The sequence below is a fragment of the Rhinichthys klamathensis genome, unplaced genomic scaffold (genome assembly GCF_029890125.1).
Source record: "Rhinichthys klamathensis goyatoka isolate OS25496 unplaced genomic scaffold, OSU_Roscu_1.1 h1tg000192l_1, whole genome shotgun sequence".
Classification (NCBI taxonomy): domain Eukaryota; kingdom Metazoa; phylum Chordata; class Actinopteri; order Cypriniformes; family Leuciscidae; genus Rhinichthys; species Rhinichthys klamathensis.
In genome coordinates, this window is record NW_026606718.1 from 2322030 (window position 1) to 2341534 (window position 19505).

The 19505-nt window shown below is 43.0% G+C and overlaps 1 protein-coding gene and 3 non-coding genes across 4 annotated transcripts; all 4 read left to right on the forward strand.

Moving 5' to 3' along the window:
* Positions 1-23: 23 nt before the first annotated feature.
* On the forward strand, positions 24-113 carry trnar-ucu (transfer RNA arginine (anticodon UCU)). Its single transcript is given in 2 exon segments — positions 24-60; positions 78-113. It is a non-coding gene; the product is annotated as a tRNA-Arg (tRNA).
* Positions 114-1411: 1298 nt separating this feature from the next.
* trnat-ugu (transfer RNA threonine (anticodon UGU)) lies at positions 1412-1485 on the forward strand. Its single transcript has one exon. It is a non-coding gene; the product is annotated as a tRNA-Thr (tRNA).
* A 188-nt stretch (positions 1486-1673) lies between these two features.
* trnar-ucu (transfer RNA arginine (anticodon UCU)) lies at positions 1674-1763 on the forward strand. The gene is given in 2 exon segments: positions 1674-1710; positions 1728-1763. It is a non-coding gene; the product is annotated as a tRNA-Arg (tRNA).
* Positions 1764-7843: 6080 nt separating this feature from the next.
* On the forward strand, positions 7844-8654 carry LOC130095754 (uncharacterized). Its single transcript, XM_056262530.1, has 2 exons — positions 7844-8003; positions 8128-8654. The coding sequence occupies exons 1-2, from the start codon at positions 7844-7846 to the stop codon at positions 8652-8654; spliced, it is 687 nt and encodes a 228-aa protein (XP_056118505.1).
* The last annotated feature ends 10851 nt before the right edge of the window (positions 8655-19505 follow it).

Genomic DNA, 19505 nt, shown 5'->3' on the forward strand with positions numbered 1-19505 from the left:
TGGCCCGGCCAATCAGTCACGTGGGCTCTGTGGCGCAATGGATAGCGCATTGGACTTCTAGATTGCAAAATGAGGCCATTCAAAGGTTGTGGGTTCGAGTCCCACCAGAGTCGTGACTTTTGCCGTTTTGTCAACCCCATACTGCACAGTGTTGCCCTCGGGTAACAGAAAACTTTTGAGGCCTCTTGTTCTCAACGTGTTCATTTCAAATAATGTCAATGTATTCGAAAGGCTTCAAAATGTTGTCTTTTTTGTTTACCACTACATGTGCTTACCGAAAACTCTTGGCTCTTGCACACAAGGACCGGCCGTCACCACAGAGAGGTGCCAGACTTCCTTTCTCTTCCCGTAGCTTAGATGGTCTTTGCAGCTCTTGTGAATGGAGCTCCATAAACATGTGTGACGTGGGTTCTGGGAGTCCTGCTGAACACGGCTTTGCCAACAAACGCAGAGGCTAGCTGGCCACCCCCCACGCAGTTGTCAACAAACTATTTCATGCTATCCAGCGCCTGGTCCACGATTTGCATCTTTTTTTCTCTATGTTTTGCTCCTCTGGGTCGCCCGTCTGGCAGCAGGGAGCGGAGGTAGGCGCCGTGGCTTAGTTGGTTAAAGCGCCTGTCTAGTAAACAGGAGATCCTGGGTTCGAATGAGGCCATTCAAAGGTCGTGGGTTCTAGTCCCACCAGAGTCGTGACTTTTGCCGTTTTGTCAACCCCATACTGCACAGTGTTGCCCTCGGGTAACAGAAAGCTTTTGAGGCCTCTTGTTCTCAACGTGTTCATTTCAAATAATGTCAATGTAGTCGAAAGGCTTCAAAATGTTGTCTTTTTTGTCTACCACTACATGTGCTTACCGAAAACTCTTGGCTCTCGCACACAAGGACCGGCCGTCACCACAGAGAGGTGCCAGACTTCCTTTCTCTTCCCGTAGCTTAGATGGTCTTTGCAGCTCTTGTGAATGGAGCTCCATAAACATGTGTGACGTGGGTTCTGGGAGTCCTGCTGAACACGGCTTTGCCAACAAACGCAGAGGCTAGCTGGCCACCCCCCACGCAGTTGTCAACAAACTATTTCATGCTATCCAGCGCCTGGTCCACGATTTGCATCTTTTTTTCTCTATGTTTTGCTCCTCTGGGTCACCCTTCTGGCAGCAGGGAGCGGAGGTATGCGCCGTGGCGTAGTTGGTTAAAGCGCCTGTCTAGTAAACAGGAGATCCTGGTTTCGAGTCCCAGCGGTGCCTTTGACGATACCCGTGTGTGTTGCAAAGCCGTGAACCCTCGCAATCGTTTGCTTTTCTGAGAACTGACCACAAAGGGTGAAACCGAGGTGTCCTTTGCAGTTGCTTCCATTTGCAAACCATCCCTGAGCTGTTGTTGAAGGACAGTGTCCCAAGCTAACATGTCTTGGCAGCAAGGCGCCGTGGCTTAGCTGGTCAAAGCGCCTGTCTTGTAAACAGGAGATCCTGGGTTCGAATCCCAGCGGTGCCTCTACCCCGTTGTCTTTGCTCTTTGGGATCGTTCTTGGACAGACGGCTTCGGGACTTTGAATCGAGTTTCAATTGTGCAGAGGCTCGAGGACCTGCCTTTTCTGCCCGCAGAGTGTATAGCATTACACTGTTGGATGTGCAAATGCCCAGATGAAAAACCATCACGTGGCCCTGCCAATCAGTCACGTGGGCTCTGTGGCGCAATGGATAGCGCATTGGACTTCTAGATTGCAAAATAAGGCCATTCAAAGGTTGTGGGTTCGAGTCCCACCAGAGTCGTGACTTTTGCCGTTTTGTCAACCCCATACTGCACAGTGTTGCCCTCGGGTAACAGAAAGCTTTTGAGGCCTCTTGTTCTCAACGTGTTCATTTCAAATAATGTCAATGTATTCGAAAGGCTTCAAAATATTGTCTTTTTTGTTTACCACTACATGTGCTTACCGAAAACTCTTGGCTCTTGCACACAAGGACCGGCCGTCACCACAGAGAGGTGCCAGACTTCCTTTCTCTTCCCGTAGCTTAGATGGTCTTTGCAGCTCTTGTGAATGGAGCTCCATAAACATGTGTGACGTGGGTTCTGGGAGTCCTGCTGAACACGGCTTTGCCAACAAACGCAGAGGCTAGCTGGCCACCCCCCATGCAGTTGTCAACAAACTATTTCATGCTATCCAGCGCCTGGTCCACGATTTGCATCTTTTTTTCTCTATGTTTTGCTCCTCTGGATCGCCCTTCTGGCAGCAGGGAGCGGAGGTAGGCGCCGTGGCTTAGTTGGTTAAAGCGCCTGTCTAGTAAACAGGAGTTCCTGGGTTCGAATGAGGCCATTCAAAGGTTGTGGGTTCTAGTTCCACCAGAGTCGTGACTTTTGCCGTTTTGTCAACCCCATACTGCACAGTGTTGCCCTCGGGTAACAGAAAGCTTTTGAGGCCTCTTGTTCTCAACGTGTTCATTTCAAATAATGTCAATGTAGTCGAAAGGCTTCAAAATGTTGTCTTTTTTGTTTACCACTACATGTGCTTACCGAAAACTCTTGGCTCTTGCACACAAGGACCGGCCGTCACCACAGAGAGGTGCCAGACTTCCTTTCTCTTCCCGTAGCTTAGATGGTCTTTGCAGCTCTTGTGAATGGAGCTCCATAAACATGTGTGACGTGGGTTCTGGGAGTCCTGCTGAACACGGCTTTGCCAACAAACGCAGAGGCTAGCTGGCCACCCCCCACGCAGTTGTCAACAAACTATTTCATGCTATCCAGCGCCTGGTCCACGATTTGCATCTTTTTTTCTCTATGTTTTGCTCCTCTGGGTCGCCCTTCTGGCAGCAGGGAGCGGAGGTAGGCGCCGTTGCTTAGTTGGTTAAAGCGCCTGTCTAGTAAACAGGAGTTCCTGGGTTCGAATGAGGCAATTCAAAGGTTGTGGGTTCTAGTCCCACCAGAGTCGTGACTTTTGCCGTTTTGTCAACCCCATACTGCACAGTGTTGCCCTCGGGTAACAGAAAGCTTTTGAGGCCTCTTGTTCTCAACGTGTTCATTTCAAATAATGTCAATGTAGTCGAAAGGCTTCAAAATGTTGTCTTTTTTGTTTACCACTACATGTGCTTACCGAAAACTCTTGGCTCTTGCACACAAGGACCGGCCGTCACCACAGAGAGGTGCCAGACTTCCTTTCTCTTCCCGTAGCTTAGATGGTCTTTGCAGCTCTTGTGAATGGAGCTCCATAAACATGTGTGACGTGGGTTCTGGGAGTCCTGCTGAACACGGCTTTGCCAACAAACGCAGAGGCTAGCTGGCCACCCCCCACGCAGTTGTCAACAAACTATTTCATGCTATCCAGCGCCTGGTCCACGATTTGCATCTTTTTTTCTCTATGTTTTGCTCCTCTGGGTCGCCCTTCTGGCAGCAGGGAGCAGAGGTATGCGCCGTGGCTTAGTTGGTTAAAGCGCCTGTCTTTTAAACAGGAGATCCTTGGTTCGAATCCCAGTGGTGCCTCTACCCCGTTGGCTTTGCTCTTTGGGATCGTTCTTGGACAGAGGGCCTCGGGACTTTGAATCGAGTTTCAATTGTGCAGAGGCTCGAGGACCTGCCTTTTCTGCCCGCAGAGTGTATAGCATTACACTGTTGGATGTGCAAATGCCCAAATGAAAAACCATCACGTGGCCCGGCCAATCCGTCACGTGGGCTCTGTGGCGCTTCATGCCGCCTGTAAATCGTGGTTATTCTTGGTTATGACAGCCAATCACGTTCCCTGCTGCAACCAAGATTCGTACTATTCTTGGTTATGACAGCCAATCACGTTCCCTGCTGCAACCAAGATTCGTACGCTTATGGCCAATCGCGGCTCTCATCGCTACCATGATTCAGCCTAGTAACTAACCAAGAATTGACCAATAAACGTCAAGAGTCACCTCCCCCCCAGAGACTTGCGAATTGGGACCGGAGAAGAGGATAACATTCATTGATTAACTTCGGATCAAAATTCGCAAAGTAAGTCAGTCTTTTGTCAATAAAAGTGAAGTGCCAAATATATAGTTGTTTTATATGAATAACATGTGTCTCAGACTAGCTAATAATTCAAGTAATTAATACAAAATATAATTAAAAAATGTATTTATAGATAAAGCGACCAAGCAGAACAAAGCATATAACGTTACAGTTTACTACAGCTTTACCAGTTGCAACATTAAAATGATTGTTACACACTAAGGCATCACTAATTATAATTCAATTACTGTAATATAGTGTACATTATGCTTCTACTTTTAGTACTTTTACTATATTTTGATGCTAAACTAACTTGTTTTAGCTAACGTTAAGTAGGCTAACATTTTGAATGCATTACATTTAACTGTTACTTGTAATAGAGCAAAGGATTTAAAAGAGGGGAAAGTAGTGGTATAACAATGGTATAATAATGGTATAATAATTATTGAAAAAATGACATCTTACTCTGGGATCATTCTGAGATTCTGATATGTAAATCAACATTTTAAGCCTGTTAGAAAAATATAGACACACAAAGCATAATATATAATCAACATTACAAGGTAGAAAAATATAGACACACAAAGCATAATATATAATCAACATTACAAGGTAGAAAAATATAGACACACAAAGCATAATATATAATCAACATTACAAGGTAGAAAAATATAGACACACAAAGCATAATATATAATCAACATTACAAGGTGATCATGAGTAAATATAGTAATGTAATATGCACGGCTGTATTAACTAATGTGTTACCAAATGTGTTTGTCTGTTTCTTTCTCTAAAGTCTTTATATCTTCAAACATTTTTTTTTATTTAGATGGAACCTCGCTTCAGGAGACGAGCTGATGGCAGCCTGAATCTGACTGATACAATGGAAGCGGCAAAGGTGAAGGAGGCCAACAAAGGAAAGCCGTACACAAGACCCCTGTCCCCTGACAGAGTGCTGGACAAGGCCAAGAAAAGCTTAAGTCAGCACCACGGAGATCTAGCTAACAGAAAGCACCTGCTGGGTTTCTTTGAAATCCAGTTTGGTGTATTTCGAGGGCAAACATTCAAGTGGGTGGCTGAAAATGCCCTGGGGTATGCAGCTTACTTGGTGGCAGCTATGAAGAGGGACCCCACAGGAGGCAGCAAAGACTCCCAAGAACATGCCCACAACAAAGAGAGTTTCAGGGAGTATTTTGTGCTCTTTCCTTCTTGCAGAATTGCCATTGCAATGAAGGAAGAGCAATATGCTGGGAAAGTTCTCCAGCACGCTGCCACCAGCCGGCACGCTACCTCCACCCAGCACGCTACCACCACCCAGCACGCTACCACCACCCAGCACGCTACCACCACCCAGCACGCTACCACCACCCCGCACGCTGCCACCACCCAGCACGCTACCACCACCCAACACGCTGCCTCCACCCAGCATGCTACCATCACCACCCAGCACGCTACCATCACCTCCCAGCACGCTACCACCACCCAGCACGCTGCCTCCACCCAGCACGCTACAACCACCACCCAGCACGCTGCCTCCACCCATACTTCCACCGCCTCTCTCCGCTCCCTCTTGTTTAGGAAGTTGCCTAACCAAAAAAGCCTGACCAAGACCATTGAAAGGCTGGTTTCCCCCGTCAAATCCACACCTTGTAAGCAAACATTTATTTGTATAACACTTTTTTGGTGTGTTTAGTATTTATTGCTTTGTAGGATTTTAGGATTTATTGTTCTGTAGTCATGTTTATCTGTTCTGTGTTTTGTTTTGTAGCTTTGGCCCAGGCACGTACGCGGCCCTCAGCCACCCTCACTCGCCCGACTGTGTCCATTGAGGCAGGCACAGGGACCTCAGCAATCCTCAATAACCCTACTGTGTCCATTGAGGCAGCCACAGGGACCTCAGCTATCCTCACTCGCCCGACTGTGTCCATTGAGATAGATGACAGCACACTGCTGGCAGAGGCAACTAAGTTTGAGATGGCACATCTGGCATGTACGTTTATACTTATTTAAAATATGCAACAAAATATTCAAGTTCCATTCCAGGGATAAAAAAGTTAAGGGAAGTTATTGTGAATTTGCATTTGTTGTATTTATTAAATTTTTTGTTTTTTTCCCCAGCACAACGAGTCTGTCTTCCATCTGGATGGATACACACTCTGCCTGAAGTGGATCAGAGGTGGATTTCCAAGGCCCTGTTCAGGTGGACAGCACAGGGCCATCCTGAGCTGATCTTTAGCAGGGTGGACAAACTTTGGTGGTATCCTCCACAGGTTCCACTGAAGACCAGTAATTGCCCTCCCTTAGAGAACTACTTTGGCCATCCCCTGCTGCTCTGGATGCCACGAAAACTGTGGCAAGTGAAGCTGACCTGTCCACATCCAGACTGTCAGAAAGACCTTCTGACCTCAGCTGGCTTGCATCAAAAGATCAGGCAGGTGTTTGCCTTGGGTAAGATATACTTTGTGGCATCTGAGTACCTGGCCTGCCGAAGATGTAAGAGGAAAGTCATCAGCTGGAGCCATGATATCGTCTCCCAGCTCGACATTGGCCACAGGGTGCAGTTCCCATGCATTCTTACATCAAAACTTGCATGTGACGTCGAGGTAGTATGTTTGATGCGTCAGCGAGGGCTGGGAAACAGCAGCAGCCAGATCCAGCGCAAGCTGCAGGAACGTCATACTGAGGTGTGGTTGCAAAAGACAGTCCAGTATCTGACAGATTGCAAGGGGATTGCCAGTGCTGTCACTTCGAGCCTGATCCTGCCTGTGACATTTGAATCTGCTCCTTCAATGCCTTCTGTCCCTAAGCATCGGTGGCTGATGCAGGTGTACGCCCAGGATGTCCTGCAAAGGCTGGATGAGATCAAGGCCACTATCACATTGCAATATGGTCGGATCTTAAAAATGGATTCAACAAAAAAAGTGGCCAGAAAACTAGCTGGACGCAGCTATGGCACTGCTACCTGGGCAACCAATATTGGTAATGAGCACGGACAGGTGATCATGTCCGTGCTCACAGCCAGTGAAGGTTTTGGTCTCGGGCCAATGATTGAAGGCCTCATTAAAAGATACAGAGTGGCTGGGGTGGCTCCTCCCGAGATACTGTACGTCGACCGAGACTGCTGTGGCAACACTCTTCTGAGAAGAATGTTTGAAGAGTGGGAGCAAATGATCATCCGTTTGGATGTATGGCACTTCATGCGGAGGTTTGCTGTGGGTTGCACCACTGACTCTCATCAGTTGTATGCCACATTTATGAGTCGCCTCAGCCACTGTATTTTCATGTGGGACCAGGTTGACCTGACGGCCCTGAAGAAGGCAAAGCATGCAGAGCTAGAAGCTAACTGGAAACCTACATCCGAGGCTGATGTGCTGCGCAGTATCAGCCGTAACGAGCTAGCCCTACATTGCAGGAGAACCACTCGCGGGACCAAGGACACCCTGGCGCTGATTGAGAGCCATATTCAGGCCTTTGATGGAGATGCTGGTCGTGACACTATGGGAGTCCCACTAATAAACTCAGCCCGGATGAGAGAGATATTGAAGTCCCAGCGGAAGCATGTGGCCTGCATCCAGGATCCTGTTGGTGTGCAGCTCTACATGCAGACGGGCACTGTAGTGAAGGGAGGCCACCGTCTGCCAACCTACCGCTGTGCCAGAGGTTCCACTTCGCTTGAGTCATTTCACCTGCACCTTAACAGATTCATCCCAGGTAAATAAGTGACTTAACTGAATTATTAAAATAAGATTTGATTTAATTATATATTAAAATAACTATGGGAACAGCTATTTGTGTATCCATATGACATTTTTGTGTGGTCTTATTTTTCTTTTTTGAATTTACAGGTACGCTGGCGAGTGACACCTTCTTCCAGGCGTATCTTATGGATGGACTTGCAAGGTGGAATGAGGACCGGGCTGTGGTAGCAACAACTGATGAGCAGCAGCCCCATTCCTACAATCATCTTCATGCTGTCAATACTCTTGCAGAGGAGGTTATGGGCAAGAAAATCATCCCTTATGTTGGGCCAAGAAAGTACACTGGTAGATAACTATTTGTTGTTTTTGGTCACATTTTTTTTTAAGTGTACACATACCATTTAACCTCTGAATTATAATATAATATCCTGGTATATTATCTAATTTTCAATGTTTTAATATTTTAAAGGTGAGCTTATTGGAGTGGAATACCTTTACCAGCAAACTGGTAAAGTTCTGCAGGACTACAAGTTGGCCATTGAAGAGTCCGAGACCACTGAGGTTGGTATAGAAGTGGATGAAGGTTATGCTGAACTTGAGGAGTTTCAGGACATCACTGTCCCCACCTTTGACACAGAACGGACACCTGTTGCCTCTTCACAAGCATCAGTGTCTGCAGCATCATCTCCAACCCCTCCTGTCACCAGCTCCATTTCATCATTGTCTGTGGTTCCTCCATCACCAGTGACATCTCCTGTCACCAGCTCCATTTCATCATTGTCTGTGGTTCCTCCATCACCAGTGACATCTCCTGTCAACAGCTCCATTTCATCATTGTCTGTGGTTCCTCCATCACCAGTGACATCTGTCACCTGCTCCATTTCATCATTGTCTGTGGCCCCTCCGTCTCCTGTCACCAGCCCACTGCACAGTCATTCAAAGCCAGGACTCTTTCCTGGAGCACATAGCTGTGAGTTTACCAAAGTATCTATATAGAGTTATTGTGACAACAATTACCACCACCTCTATGTATATATGTCTTATTGAAAGGCAAAAATACAAATTTAAACTGAATGTTTGCCTTTTTCATGTAGTTCCAGTGGACCAATTATCAGCTGAAACTGGTCTTCTGACATCTGAAGAGAACACTTCACATGATGTAAGGGCCCAGTGTACATTTACGTCTGTAAACAAAATCTTAGTTATGTTTGCTGTGCTTTCATGTGAATATTTGTATTCATTGCTGCTATCAAAAGTTCCTAAATTATCTTTTATTTTAGGATTCTGTTGGACCTGATAATATTGGGGGTATGGAGCCGTGCAGGACTTGGCAGAGTTCTTGGTTAGCCTCAGAGACCACCGTCTGGCCTTGACTGGAGAAGAGTGCGTCAAGATCATCACCCTATGGCAGGCATTGGGGGAGTATGACAAGAGGAAAACCATTTACCCACGACGTCACCAAACCTCCCTAAAACAGGGACGATTCAGAGCCACTAAGAAGATTGTGGCACCAGGTGTGGAGAGCACCAAAAGGTATGTTAAATTTAGCAAACACAGGTTCTTGATTGTCTTAAATTTTGTATAAAACAAACCACAAAACATAACTATGCACAGATATCAAAAATTAACATCTAGACAACACAAAGCAAAACAGACAGATTAGAAAAGGGGGAAAAAAAACAAGAAAAATAACAGAGTAATGATCACACATTGAAATGAATATGTATTCTGCTGTAATTTGCAGGTGTTTCGTTGGGGCTCATAGTCCTGCACAGTGGCCTAGCTGCAACCGAGTGGTGGAGGCCATCTTCACAAGGCTCTGTGCCCTCTATCCAAATGTGGTGCGGTGTGATGGAGTGAGGGTGTCCCGCTTCACAATGGTGGTGCGTGCCTACAAGCACATCCGAGAGTGCATCCTCACCAATGCTAAGGTGATGAGCGAGACCACCATCCAGCTCCCAGAAGTTAACACTGCAACAGTCACACAATGGTGAGTAAATTAGCATTGTTCCAGCTAAGCATAAATTGAAGTGCCACACAAAGCGTTCAAGTCTTTTATGTGGTTGTCTTACAGTTTTTTTCAATCGCCAACAAGCGCTTACCCATACTTCAGATACTTTTTCGAAACTCTTAACACAGACTCACACCAACAAAACACAATTGGCCAAATGGATGATTTTCTTCTCAAAAACACATTTTGTTAAATATATACTAACTCTTCATTTCAAAATAGAACACATCTTTCTCTACACATTAAATTTCCCAAAACACTGGAAATCTGACTCAAAATGAAATTATTCTGTCAAAGAATAACACTTGTTTTCACTTCACAAGGTAAATGCAGTCAATCAAAGTACACCAGGTTTCAAAATAATGGCTATTGTTGACATTACAAAAACTACATAGACTTTTATGTGTCCGTTTTACAGGTATTTGCATGCAATAAAAATGCAATCCCCCGTTTTTACATTAAATTTCTTGGTTGGGACTTTTATGTCCACATGTACCGTACTGTTCACATTCAAAAGCATTCCAGTAAAAAGCAAATCAGTTTTTTTCACCTCTCTCTGCACCTGCACCTCTCACTGCACCTCTCACTGCATCTCTCACTGCACCTCTCACTGCACCTCTCACTGCATCACTCACTGCATCTCTCACTGCACCTCTCACTGCACCTCTCACTGCACCTCTCACTGCATCACTCACTGCATCTCTCACTGCACCTCTCACTGCACCTCTCACTGCACCTCTCACTGCATCACTCACTGCATCTCTCACTGCACCTCTCACTGCACCTCTCACTGCACCTCTCACTGCATCACTCACTGCATCTCTCACTGCACCTCTCACTGCATCTCTCACTGCACCTCTCACTGCATCACTCACTGCATCTCTCACTGCACCTCTCACTGCACCTCTCACTGCATCTCTCACTGCACCTCTCACTGCACCTCTCACTGCATCACTCACTGCACCTCTCACTGCACCTCTCACTGCACCTCTCACTGCACGTCTCACTGCACCTCTCACTGCATCACTCACTGCACCTCTCACTGCACCTCTCACTGCACCTCTCACTGCACGTCTCACTGCACCTCTCACTGCATCACTCACTGCACCTCTCACTGCATCTCTCACTGCACCTCTCACTGCACGTCTCACTGCACCTCTCACTGCACGTCTCACTGCACCTCTCACTACATCTCTCACTGCATCTCTCACTACATGGGGTCAATTATTATTATTATTATTTTTTATTTATTTTTATTATCAGCTGAGATATATTGTTTTTGAACTCATATCATTGCAGAAGCAGAGTTTTTTATAATGTATCTAAGGTTTGGAATATTGTTTTTGCTATTGTGGGATGGTGTGTGTTACTGTAGCATTTGTAAATACTACAAAAACAATCCATAATTTTGTTGGGAGGTATTGCTTGTCTGTTACAGTTTTTTCCAATCGCTATGACAGTTTTTTCAATACATTTAACAAGTTTCCTAAACTCTTAACGCACCAACACACCTAAAACACACAATTGGCAAAACGGTTAATTTCATGTTCAAAATCACACATTGTAAACTAAACTCCAAAACTAATTTTCAAAATACAATAATACACTAACACATTACACTATGTCTAACAAAACACTGCAAACATGTCTCAAAATCAAATAATTACAGTTTTTTCCAATTGCTAACACACAATTTTACAAACTAGGCTGGTTTTATCAAAATACTTAACACAATTCACAAAACCACACACCCAAACTGCAAAATACCTCATATATCCTACAAAATGAAGCACTGCAACCAAAACTACATATAGCATTATCAAAATCAAACTTTTGCACGAAATGGTACACACTTCATTCATATTACCAAATTTTTGTCTAACCAACTACACACTGTTGGGCATAATGAAAAGCACTCTCATCTTTAGTATGCTTTGCCATAATACTAAAATAGTTCAAATTGTAGAAAATTCTTCAGATTGTTCATATGCACAGAAATATTTGCAGGTACACACACATGCTGTTGAAACATTTTATTATTTGGTATTATTACAGTAAATGCTTTTGGACATGCATCAATTGCTTTCATACAACTCTCTGCTGTTTTACAGTTTTTTCTGATTGCTTAAGCACATTTTTTGTAACTATTGGCTATTTTTGCAAAACTCTACACACAAATAAGAAAACCTTTCACCCAATTATCAAAACATTGTAGTTCTCTTGCAAAAGCGAACACAGCTAGATTAACTCTTCACACCTTCGTAAAAATGGTGTTTTCGTATCAAACAGTAAACACAAGCCATCATCTACTAAGCACACAATGTGCCAACTACACACTGATGGTATGAATACAAAACACATCTGGCTTTTGCTTTCTCTGTGTACAGATGTCAATTTGAGGTCATACTTTTGTCATAGTGTCATGTAAACATACAAGGATCCAAACTTCAAGTATTGGTGTTTATTCACACTCATCAAACCAAGACAAAGTCAGAACACAAAATAGTAATTTCACAAAAAAAAAAAAAAAAAAAAAAAAAAAAAAAAACATCATGTCGTCTTTCTGGGTCCGGCCACAAAATTTCGTCCACATCGCATGCGATATCCTCCAGTCCAAGGCACCGGGGAAATTATCTCCTTGAATGCCGTATCCAGGCCTGACATGATGCCTGGTCAATATCTCCACATGCCTCCTCCATTGCCTGTAAAAGGGCTACCTGTTGATGAGGATGACCGTCGTACACTTTCCAGCACCAGGCAGAGAAGAACTCCTCGATGGGATTTAAGAATGGAGAGTATGGAGGGAGGTTGAGTGCCATGAAGAATGGGTGGTCTGTAAACCAGTTGCGGACCAAAGCAGCCCTATGGAAACTAACATTGTACCATATGATGAAATATCGGGTATGCTCTGGTCTCTGAACAGTGAGCATGTCATGTAAGGTGTCCAGGAATGCAATAATGTGTGCAGTGTTGTATGGGCCTATGGTTGCATGATGGTGAACAACACCATTTTGGCTTATAGCTGCACACATGGTTATGTTACCACCACGTTGTCCTGGGACAATGATGATGGCACGGTGTCCAATAATGTTCCTGCCACGTCTCCTGGTTTTACTGAGGTTAAAACCGGCCTCATCTACAAAAAGTAGCTCATGTCCCATGGCATCTGCTTCTAGTTCCATCACTCTCTGGACAAGACAAAACAAATGCAACACATCAGGCCCATGCACAGCACTACAGTATGCACTTCCAAATTCAGAACCAATGACACTATAGCTTACCTGCACATAGTCATATCGCAGTTGCTTTACACGTTCTGTGTTTCTCTCAAAAGGAACTCGGTAAATTTGCTTCATTCTTATTCTGTGGCGCGCAAGTACACGACTTAGTGCAGAAATGCTTACACTGTGTATATTTTGAAAGATGGTGTCATTATCAATTATGCGCTGCTGTATTTCGCGCAGTCTTATTGCATTATTGGCAATCACCATGTTCACTATATGGGTCTCTTGCTCTGGAGTGAACATTCTTCCTCTGCCCCCAACATCTGGACGTCTAGCGATTCTGTAAAGTAACAATTTCAGTATTTTTGCATGTATGGTACTGTTGTGTTTCTCATTAGAGTATGGCAGTGCTACAAAGTACTTACCGATTCTCATTTGCCACAGTGTAGCGGCTCAAATTAGGCTGAACCCGTTGGCCAGCTTCCCTCAGGGTCATCCCATGGTTGATGACATGGTCCACTATTGTACCTCTGATGTCATCAGTTATTCTATTTCTTACTCTTCTTACCCTTCCTCTTTCCCCTCCTCATCCTCTTCTTGCTCCTCCTTGTCCTCTTCCTCTAACTTCCTCTAACCCTCTCGCTTCTTCAACTCCACGTCCTCTCCCTCGGCCTCCTCGTCCTCTTCTTGCTCCTCCTTGTCCTCTTCCTCTAACTTCCTCTAACCTTCTCGCTTCTTCAACTCCACGTCCTCTTCCACCAACTTCTTCACCTTCACGTCCTCTTCCTCCAACTTCTTCACCTCCACGTCCTCTTCCTCCAACTTCTTCACCTCCACGTCCTCTTCCTCCAACTTCTTCACCTCCACGTCCTCTTCCTCCAACTTCTTCAACTCCACGTCCTCTCCCTCGGCCTCCTCGTCCTCTTCTTGCTCCTCCTTGTCCTCTTCCTCTAACTTCCTCTAACCCTCTCGCTTCTTGACCTCCACGTCCTCTTCCTCCAACTTCTTCACCTCCACTTCCTCTTCCTCCAACTTCTTCACCTCCACGTCCTCTTCCTCCAACTTCTTCACCTCCACGTCCTCTCCCTCGGCCTCCTCTGATTCTCACTCTTCTCACTCTTACTGCTCCTTCCATTGTACTCCACACAGACAGCTTACCTGTGGCTTATTTATAGTGCTTAGGCTGATTGCAAAGTGAACTAATTATCTAAAACAGTTTTCACATGTGAAAGTGTGCCAGACAGTTGGCAAAATAGTGTTAATGATAGCCATACATGTGTATAATTTTGCTAGGAGTGTGTTGGAAATTTGGTAATTGAGTGTATGCAGTGAGTTGTGTTTAAAGTTCTGCAAAAAGAGTGTTGTGCAGTGAATTGTGCCTACAGTTTTGCAAAGTGTGTGTTACAAAATTGCAAACTGAGTGCAAAGCAGTGTTTGTGCTTTTAGTTTTGCAAACTCAGTGAGTGGTTTTGCTATACGTATTAATAGTTTTAGAAATTGTGCTACAATAATCACGATTAGCGCTTAAGCATTCAGAAAAAACTGTATAACATTGTCATTTGCTTATGTCATGTCAGTCAAAATTAACTATACTTGTGAATGCTGAATAGACATTCCATATAAAACGAATAGTCCTCATTTCATTGCTTTAGTTATCACATACAAAAATGTTGAACTAGTTGTCAAAATCTGTCAAGCAAATTTTACAAATCTTTTTTTTTCATGAAGATGTCTCATTTGAACAATTTCTCTCAGGTGAACTTATGTGGCCAGACAGAGAGGAACGTCTGGATGTGCTTGAATGATTTACAGTACTATGTATGTTGTATGTTCAGTCCCAATACGTACTGCAATATTGTTTACAGTTGTGCACAGCTCTAAGGGAGTTTATGTTTGTTGTAAATAAGGGTGTATTTTTTTCTTTTGCACAATTCTGTGAACAAATTAGAATTGCAAAGAGCATATGCAGTAAAAATATTCAGTGTCTTGTACTCACTTACCTCACTAAATACAGTAATGTTTAACTTTACTGTAGTTTTACAGTAAAATGGCTGTGCAAAGAGTATATAGTGTTGTCTTGAGCATTTTCAGGTAGTGTCACCAAGATCTGACTTTTTTTGCATTGGAAAACATTTACAGAGTATACTGTCATAATATAAACATGACAAAGCCATTTGACTATCTTGCTCATAAACAATGGTGTCAGGACTTTTCATCTTGATGACACTGACACTTTCATTGACATGAATACTTGATTTTGAGGAATGATATCCATTTTGAGCAAGTGACACGCTTTTCCAGGTTATCAACTGGTTTTGCAGTTTGTACTAATTGTTTTGAGAACTGCATTAACTGTTGTGCAGATGTAAATAGTGATGTGAGAAATGCACCAAAGCGACTGAGAAAAAATTTGTATTTACATTGGAATGAACAAAAATATGCTCACAAAAAACAGTAAACTGAAAAATAAAATTGCAGGAAAAATATATAGAAAAAAAAGAGGCAAGAAAAATTATTATTATAATAATAATTCCATTATTATTTTTTTAAAAAGGTGCTCACCTGTGGTCTTTTCATAGTGCTTACATCCTGATTGAAGTGTTAACAATTAACCATTGAGGTGTTTGGCCACGTGCCACATGTATTGGTCAATTAGCTCATATAGTGTCATTTTGAATGGCAGTGTTTTGAAATGGCAAACATGTGAATTTATGTCAGATTGTTGTGTCTTATGCAGAGAACCGTGTTCAGTGCATTTAAAAAGTGCCATTTTGAATTGCAAAATGTGTGTAAAGCGTAAAATGTGTTTAGACTTTTGGAGACTTGAGAAGAAGTTTTGCTCTCTGTGTTTCAGTTTAAATAATTGTGCTGTGCATGTCATTTTAGTGTGTTAGCAATTGGAAAAAACTGTATTCAAAACACTAACACATGTTCTCTTCCAACAGGAACATTTAGTCAATCATAACACAATGACAAAAAAAACACTATCATCAGCTGAAATTACAGAAACTGCATTATTTTATGTGTCAGGTATGCCCTTATACAATATAGACAGTATATTGTATTGATCATAGATTATGTTTTGCACTGTAGTTTCTTTTGAAGCCTCTCTACATTTTTGTTTTGTTGGGTTTAGTAAATGCATGCATTTTGTTTCTTTTGCTGCAGAAATTCAATACAAAAAATGAATGACCATCTCAGAGTAGCTTTATAGAATGTACAGTTTATGAAAAAAAAAGACAGAGAAAGAATTGCTGCAATACAGTAAAGACTTTATTTGCAAAAGAACATTACTGAAATATAACAAAATATGCAATATAGCTGCCATTTATATGTGAAAATACTAAATATACGAACAGAAAAAGCACAAGAAGAATAAAAAAAATTAAAAAAAAGAGTCATCTTCTAATCTGCCCGGGCTTCTGCATTTGGCCACATGTTCTCATCCACATCACACCTGATATCTTCTCTGGCAAGGCATTGTGGGAAGAATCTTTTGGCATGCCGTATCCACCCCTGGCAGTGTTCAGCTGTGATGTCTTGGCATGCAGCATCCATTGCATCCAGGAGGGACATTTGGTCCTGTGGATGATGGTCAAAAACCTTCCATCTCCAGGATGAGAAAAACTCCTCAATGGGGTTGAGGAAAGGGGAGAAAGGAGCAAGGAAAAGGGACATCATCCTAGGACAGGCGTCAATGAACTGCACAGGAATGGTGGAATGCCACATTGTCCATGTGATCACGTATATTGGCAAGTGGTCTCCCACCTGTCCCCTTTCTACCTCTGGCACAAGTCTTTCGTGCAGGTCTTATTTCATTAGTTACCCTAGCTCTGGCCCTTCTTTGAGCGCCACCACGCATTCTAACTCCTCTCCCTTGTCCTTGTCCCACTCCTCTCCCTTGTCCTGGTACACGTCTTCCTCTACCTAGTGCAGACATTTTTCTTTCTTTCTTTCTTTCTTTCTTTCTTTCTTTCTTTCTTTCTTTCTTTCTTTCTTTCTTTCTTTCTTTCTTTTGTTGCTCTATATTGTTCCCTTACACAAAAAATCAGCCCAAAATGTCCTCTTTTATACCATATGGTCATGCAATTGAAAGAACCTCAACACCTGAGTGTGTTTCCTAGATTTGAAATTAGCTGTGATTTATAATTTTGCTTAATTCAATCAGCTGTTTCTCAGTAACAATAGAATAAAATACAGGGGATATATTTGTATTTCAATTCACAATATAAACAGCTGTTTACCTTGACTTTAGCCTGTAAGGTTAGGTTTAGAACATGGTGTTATCTGTTCTGACATACAGTGTTAAAGCATTGGTAATTTTGGCAGTAAAATTCCATTATTTTGGTCTTGTTTGAGCTTGTGTGTAAAAGAAGTTCAAGCATTTTAAATTTGTGTTAATTGTATGCATTTTGTGTTAAAGCATTAAGAAATGCGTTACAGTTTTTTTCAGTCGCTAACAAGCGTTTGTCCAACCAGTAGTCACATTTTCAAAACTCTAAACACAATTAGCACAGCATCGGTCTATTGTGGCCATACCATTCACACATTTCATGTCGTTTTCACACAATATGCAGTCAGTGAACACATTTCCACAATGCTTACATTTTCTTAACAGACAAGTTATACCTCCCAACAAAATTATGGATTGTTTTTGTAGTATTTGCGAATGTTAACACACACCATCCCACAATAGCAAAAACAATATTCCAAACCTTAGATACAGTATAAAAACCTCTGCTCCTGCAATGATATCAGTTAAAAAACAATATATCTCAGCAAAATAATAAACAAACAATTGAATAATTGACACACAGCTGATTTATGTTGGGTAAATTGGGCCAACCCAAAATTACCCTTTTTTTTTCTATTACATTGACACTTATACAGTAAAATTAGGACTTTGAGGAGTGATGTTTTTGGAAACAGAAACAGAAAAAGACAAACACTGTAATGTCTGGACGAGGAAGAGTAAGAGCAAGGGGCCCAGGGAGAAGAGCAGGAGCAGTGAGAGGTGCAGTGAGAGATGCAGTGAGAGATGCAGTGAGAGGTGCAGTGAGAGATGCAGTGAGAGAGTGAGAGATGCAGTGAGAGGTGCAGTGAGAGATGCAGTGAGAGATGCAGTGAGAGGTGCAGTGAGAGATGCAGTGAGAGATGCAGTGAGAGGTGCAGTGAGAGATGCAGTGAGAGATGCAGTGAGAGAGTGAGAGATGCAGTGAGAGGTGCAGTGAGAGATGCAGTAAAAGAGTGAGAGATGCAGTGAGAGGTGCAGTGAGAGATGCAGTGAGAGATGCAGTGAGAGATGCAGTGAGAGAGTGAGAGATGCAGTGAGAGAGTGAGAGATGCAGGAGCAGTGAGAGATGCAGTGAGAGATGCAGTGAGAGATGCAGTGAGAGAGTGAGAGATGCAGTGAGAGAGTGAGAGATGCAGGAGCAGTGAGAGATGCAGTGAGAGATGCAGTGAGAGGTGCAGTGAGAGATGCAGTGAGAGGTGCAGTGAGAGATGCAGTGAGAGAGTGAGAGATGCAGGAGCAGTGAGAGATGCAGTGAGAGATGCAGTGAGAGATGCAGTGAGAGGTGCAGTGAGAGATGCAGTGAGAGATGCAGTGAGAGATGCAGTGAGAGGTGCAGAAGTGCAATATTTGATGAAAACATGTGGCCTAACCCTGAAGATCGCGAGATTAGATACAGTAATTTTGTGCTTTTTTGTAAGCAATACTGTAAAACTTTTTCTGTTCTATCATACCGTGTTTCTACTGTACCTCCTAAACAGTAAAGGGAAAAACTGATTTGCTTTTTACTAGAATGCTTTTGAATGTGAACATTACTGTACATGTGGACATACAGTTCCCAACCAAGAAATTTAGTGTAAAAAGGTTGGAGTGCATGTTTTGCATGCAAATACCTGTAAAACTGAAACATCAAAGTCTATGTAGTTTTTGTAATGTCAACAATAGCCAGTATTTTGAAACCTGGTGTACTTTGATTGACTGCATGTACCGTGTGGAAGTGAAAACAAGTGTGATTCTTTGACAGAATAATTTCATTCTGAGACAGATTTCCAGTGTTTTGGTAAAGTTAGTGTGTGCAGAGAAAGATGTGTTCTATTTTGAAATGAAGAGTTAGTATATATTTAACAAAATGTGTTTTTGAGAAGAAAATTAACCATTTGGCCAATTGTGTTTTGTAGGTGTGAGTCTGTGTTAAGAGTTTAGAAAAAGTATCTGAAGTATGGGTAAGCGCTTGTTAGCGATTGAAAAAAACTGTAATAGTATAGCTTACACAGACGGATATAGTGATAACTGTGTTAAGAGTTTTGGAAAATTGTTAAAAGTATTGAAAAATCTGTCATAGCAATCGTAAAAAACGAATCGGTTACCTAACGTAACCTCGGTTCTCTCTAGAAGAGGGAACGAGTATTGCGTAAGCTAGCTTACGCTGCGGGAAAGATTCATCTTTGCTGAGATATTGAAGCCAAAAAATTATTTCATAATTTGTATCCCTACACAACGCAGTTCCTCTGCGGCAGACCTAGAGCAGGCTAGCTAGCAGCTCATTGGTTCGCTCAGAGAGAACTGCTTAAGCCTATGGGAGAGCGGGGCTGAACCCGCTT

Coding starts and splice junctions, on each gene's coding strand:
- LOC130095754 (XM_056262530.1), top strand. CDS start 7,844: ATGGATGGACTTGCAAGGTGGAATGAGGACCGGGCTGTGGTAGCAACA. Junction 8,004..8,127: donor TGGGCCAAGAAAGTACACTG/GTAGATAACTAT, acceptor AATATTTTAAAG/GTGAGCTTATTGGAGTGGAA.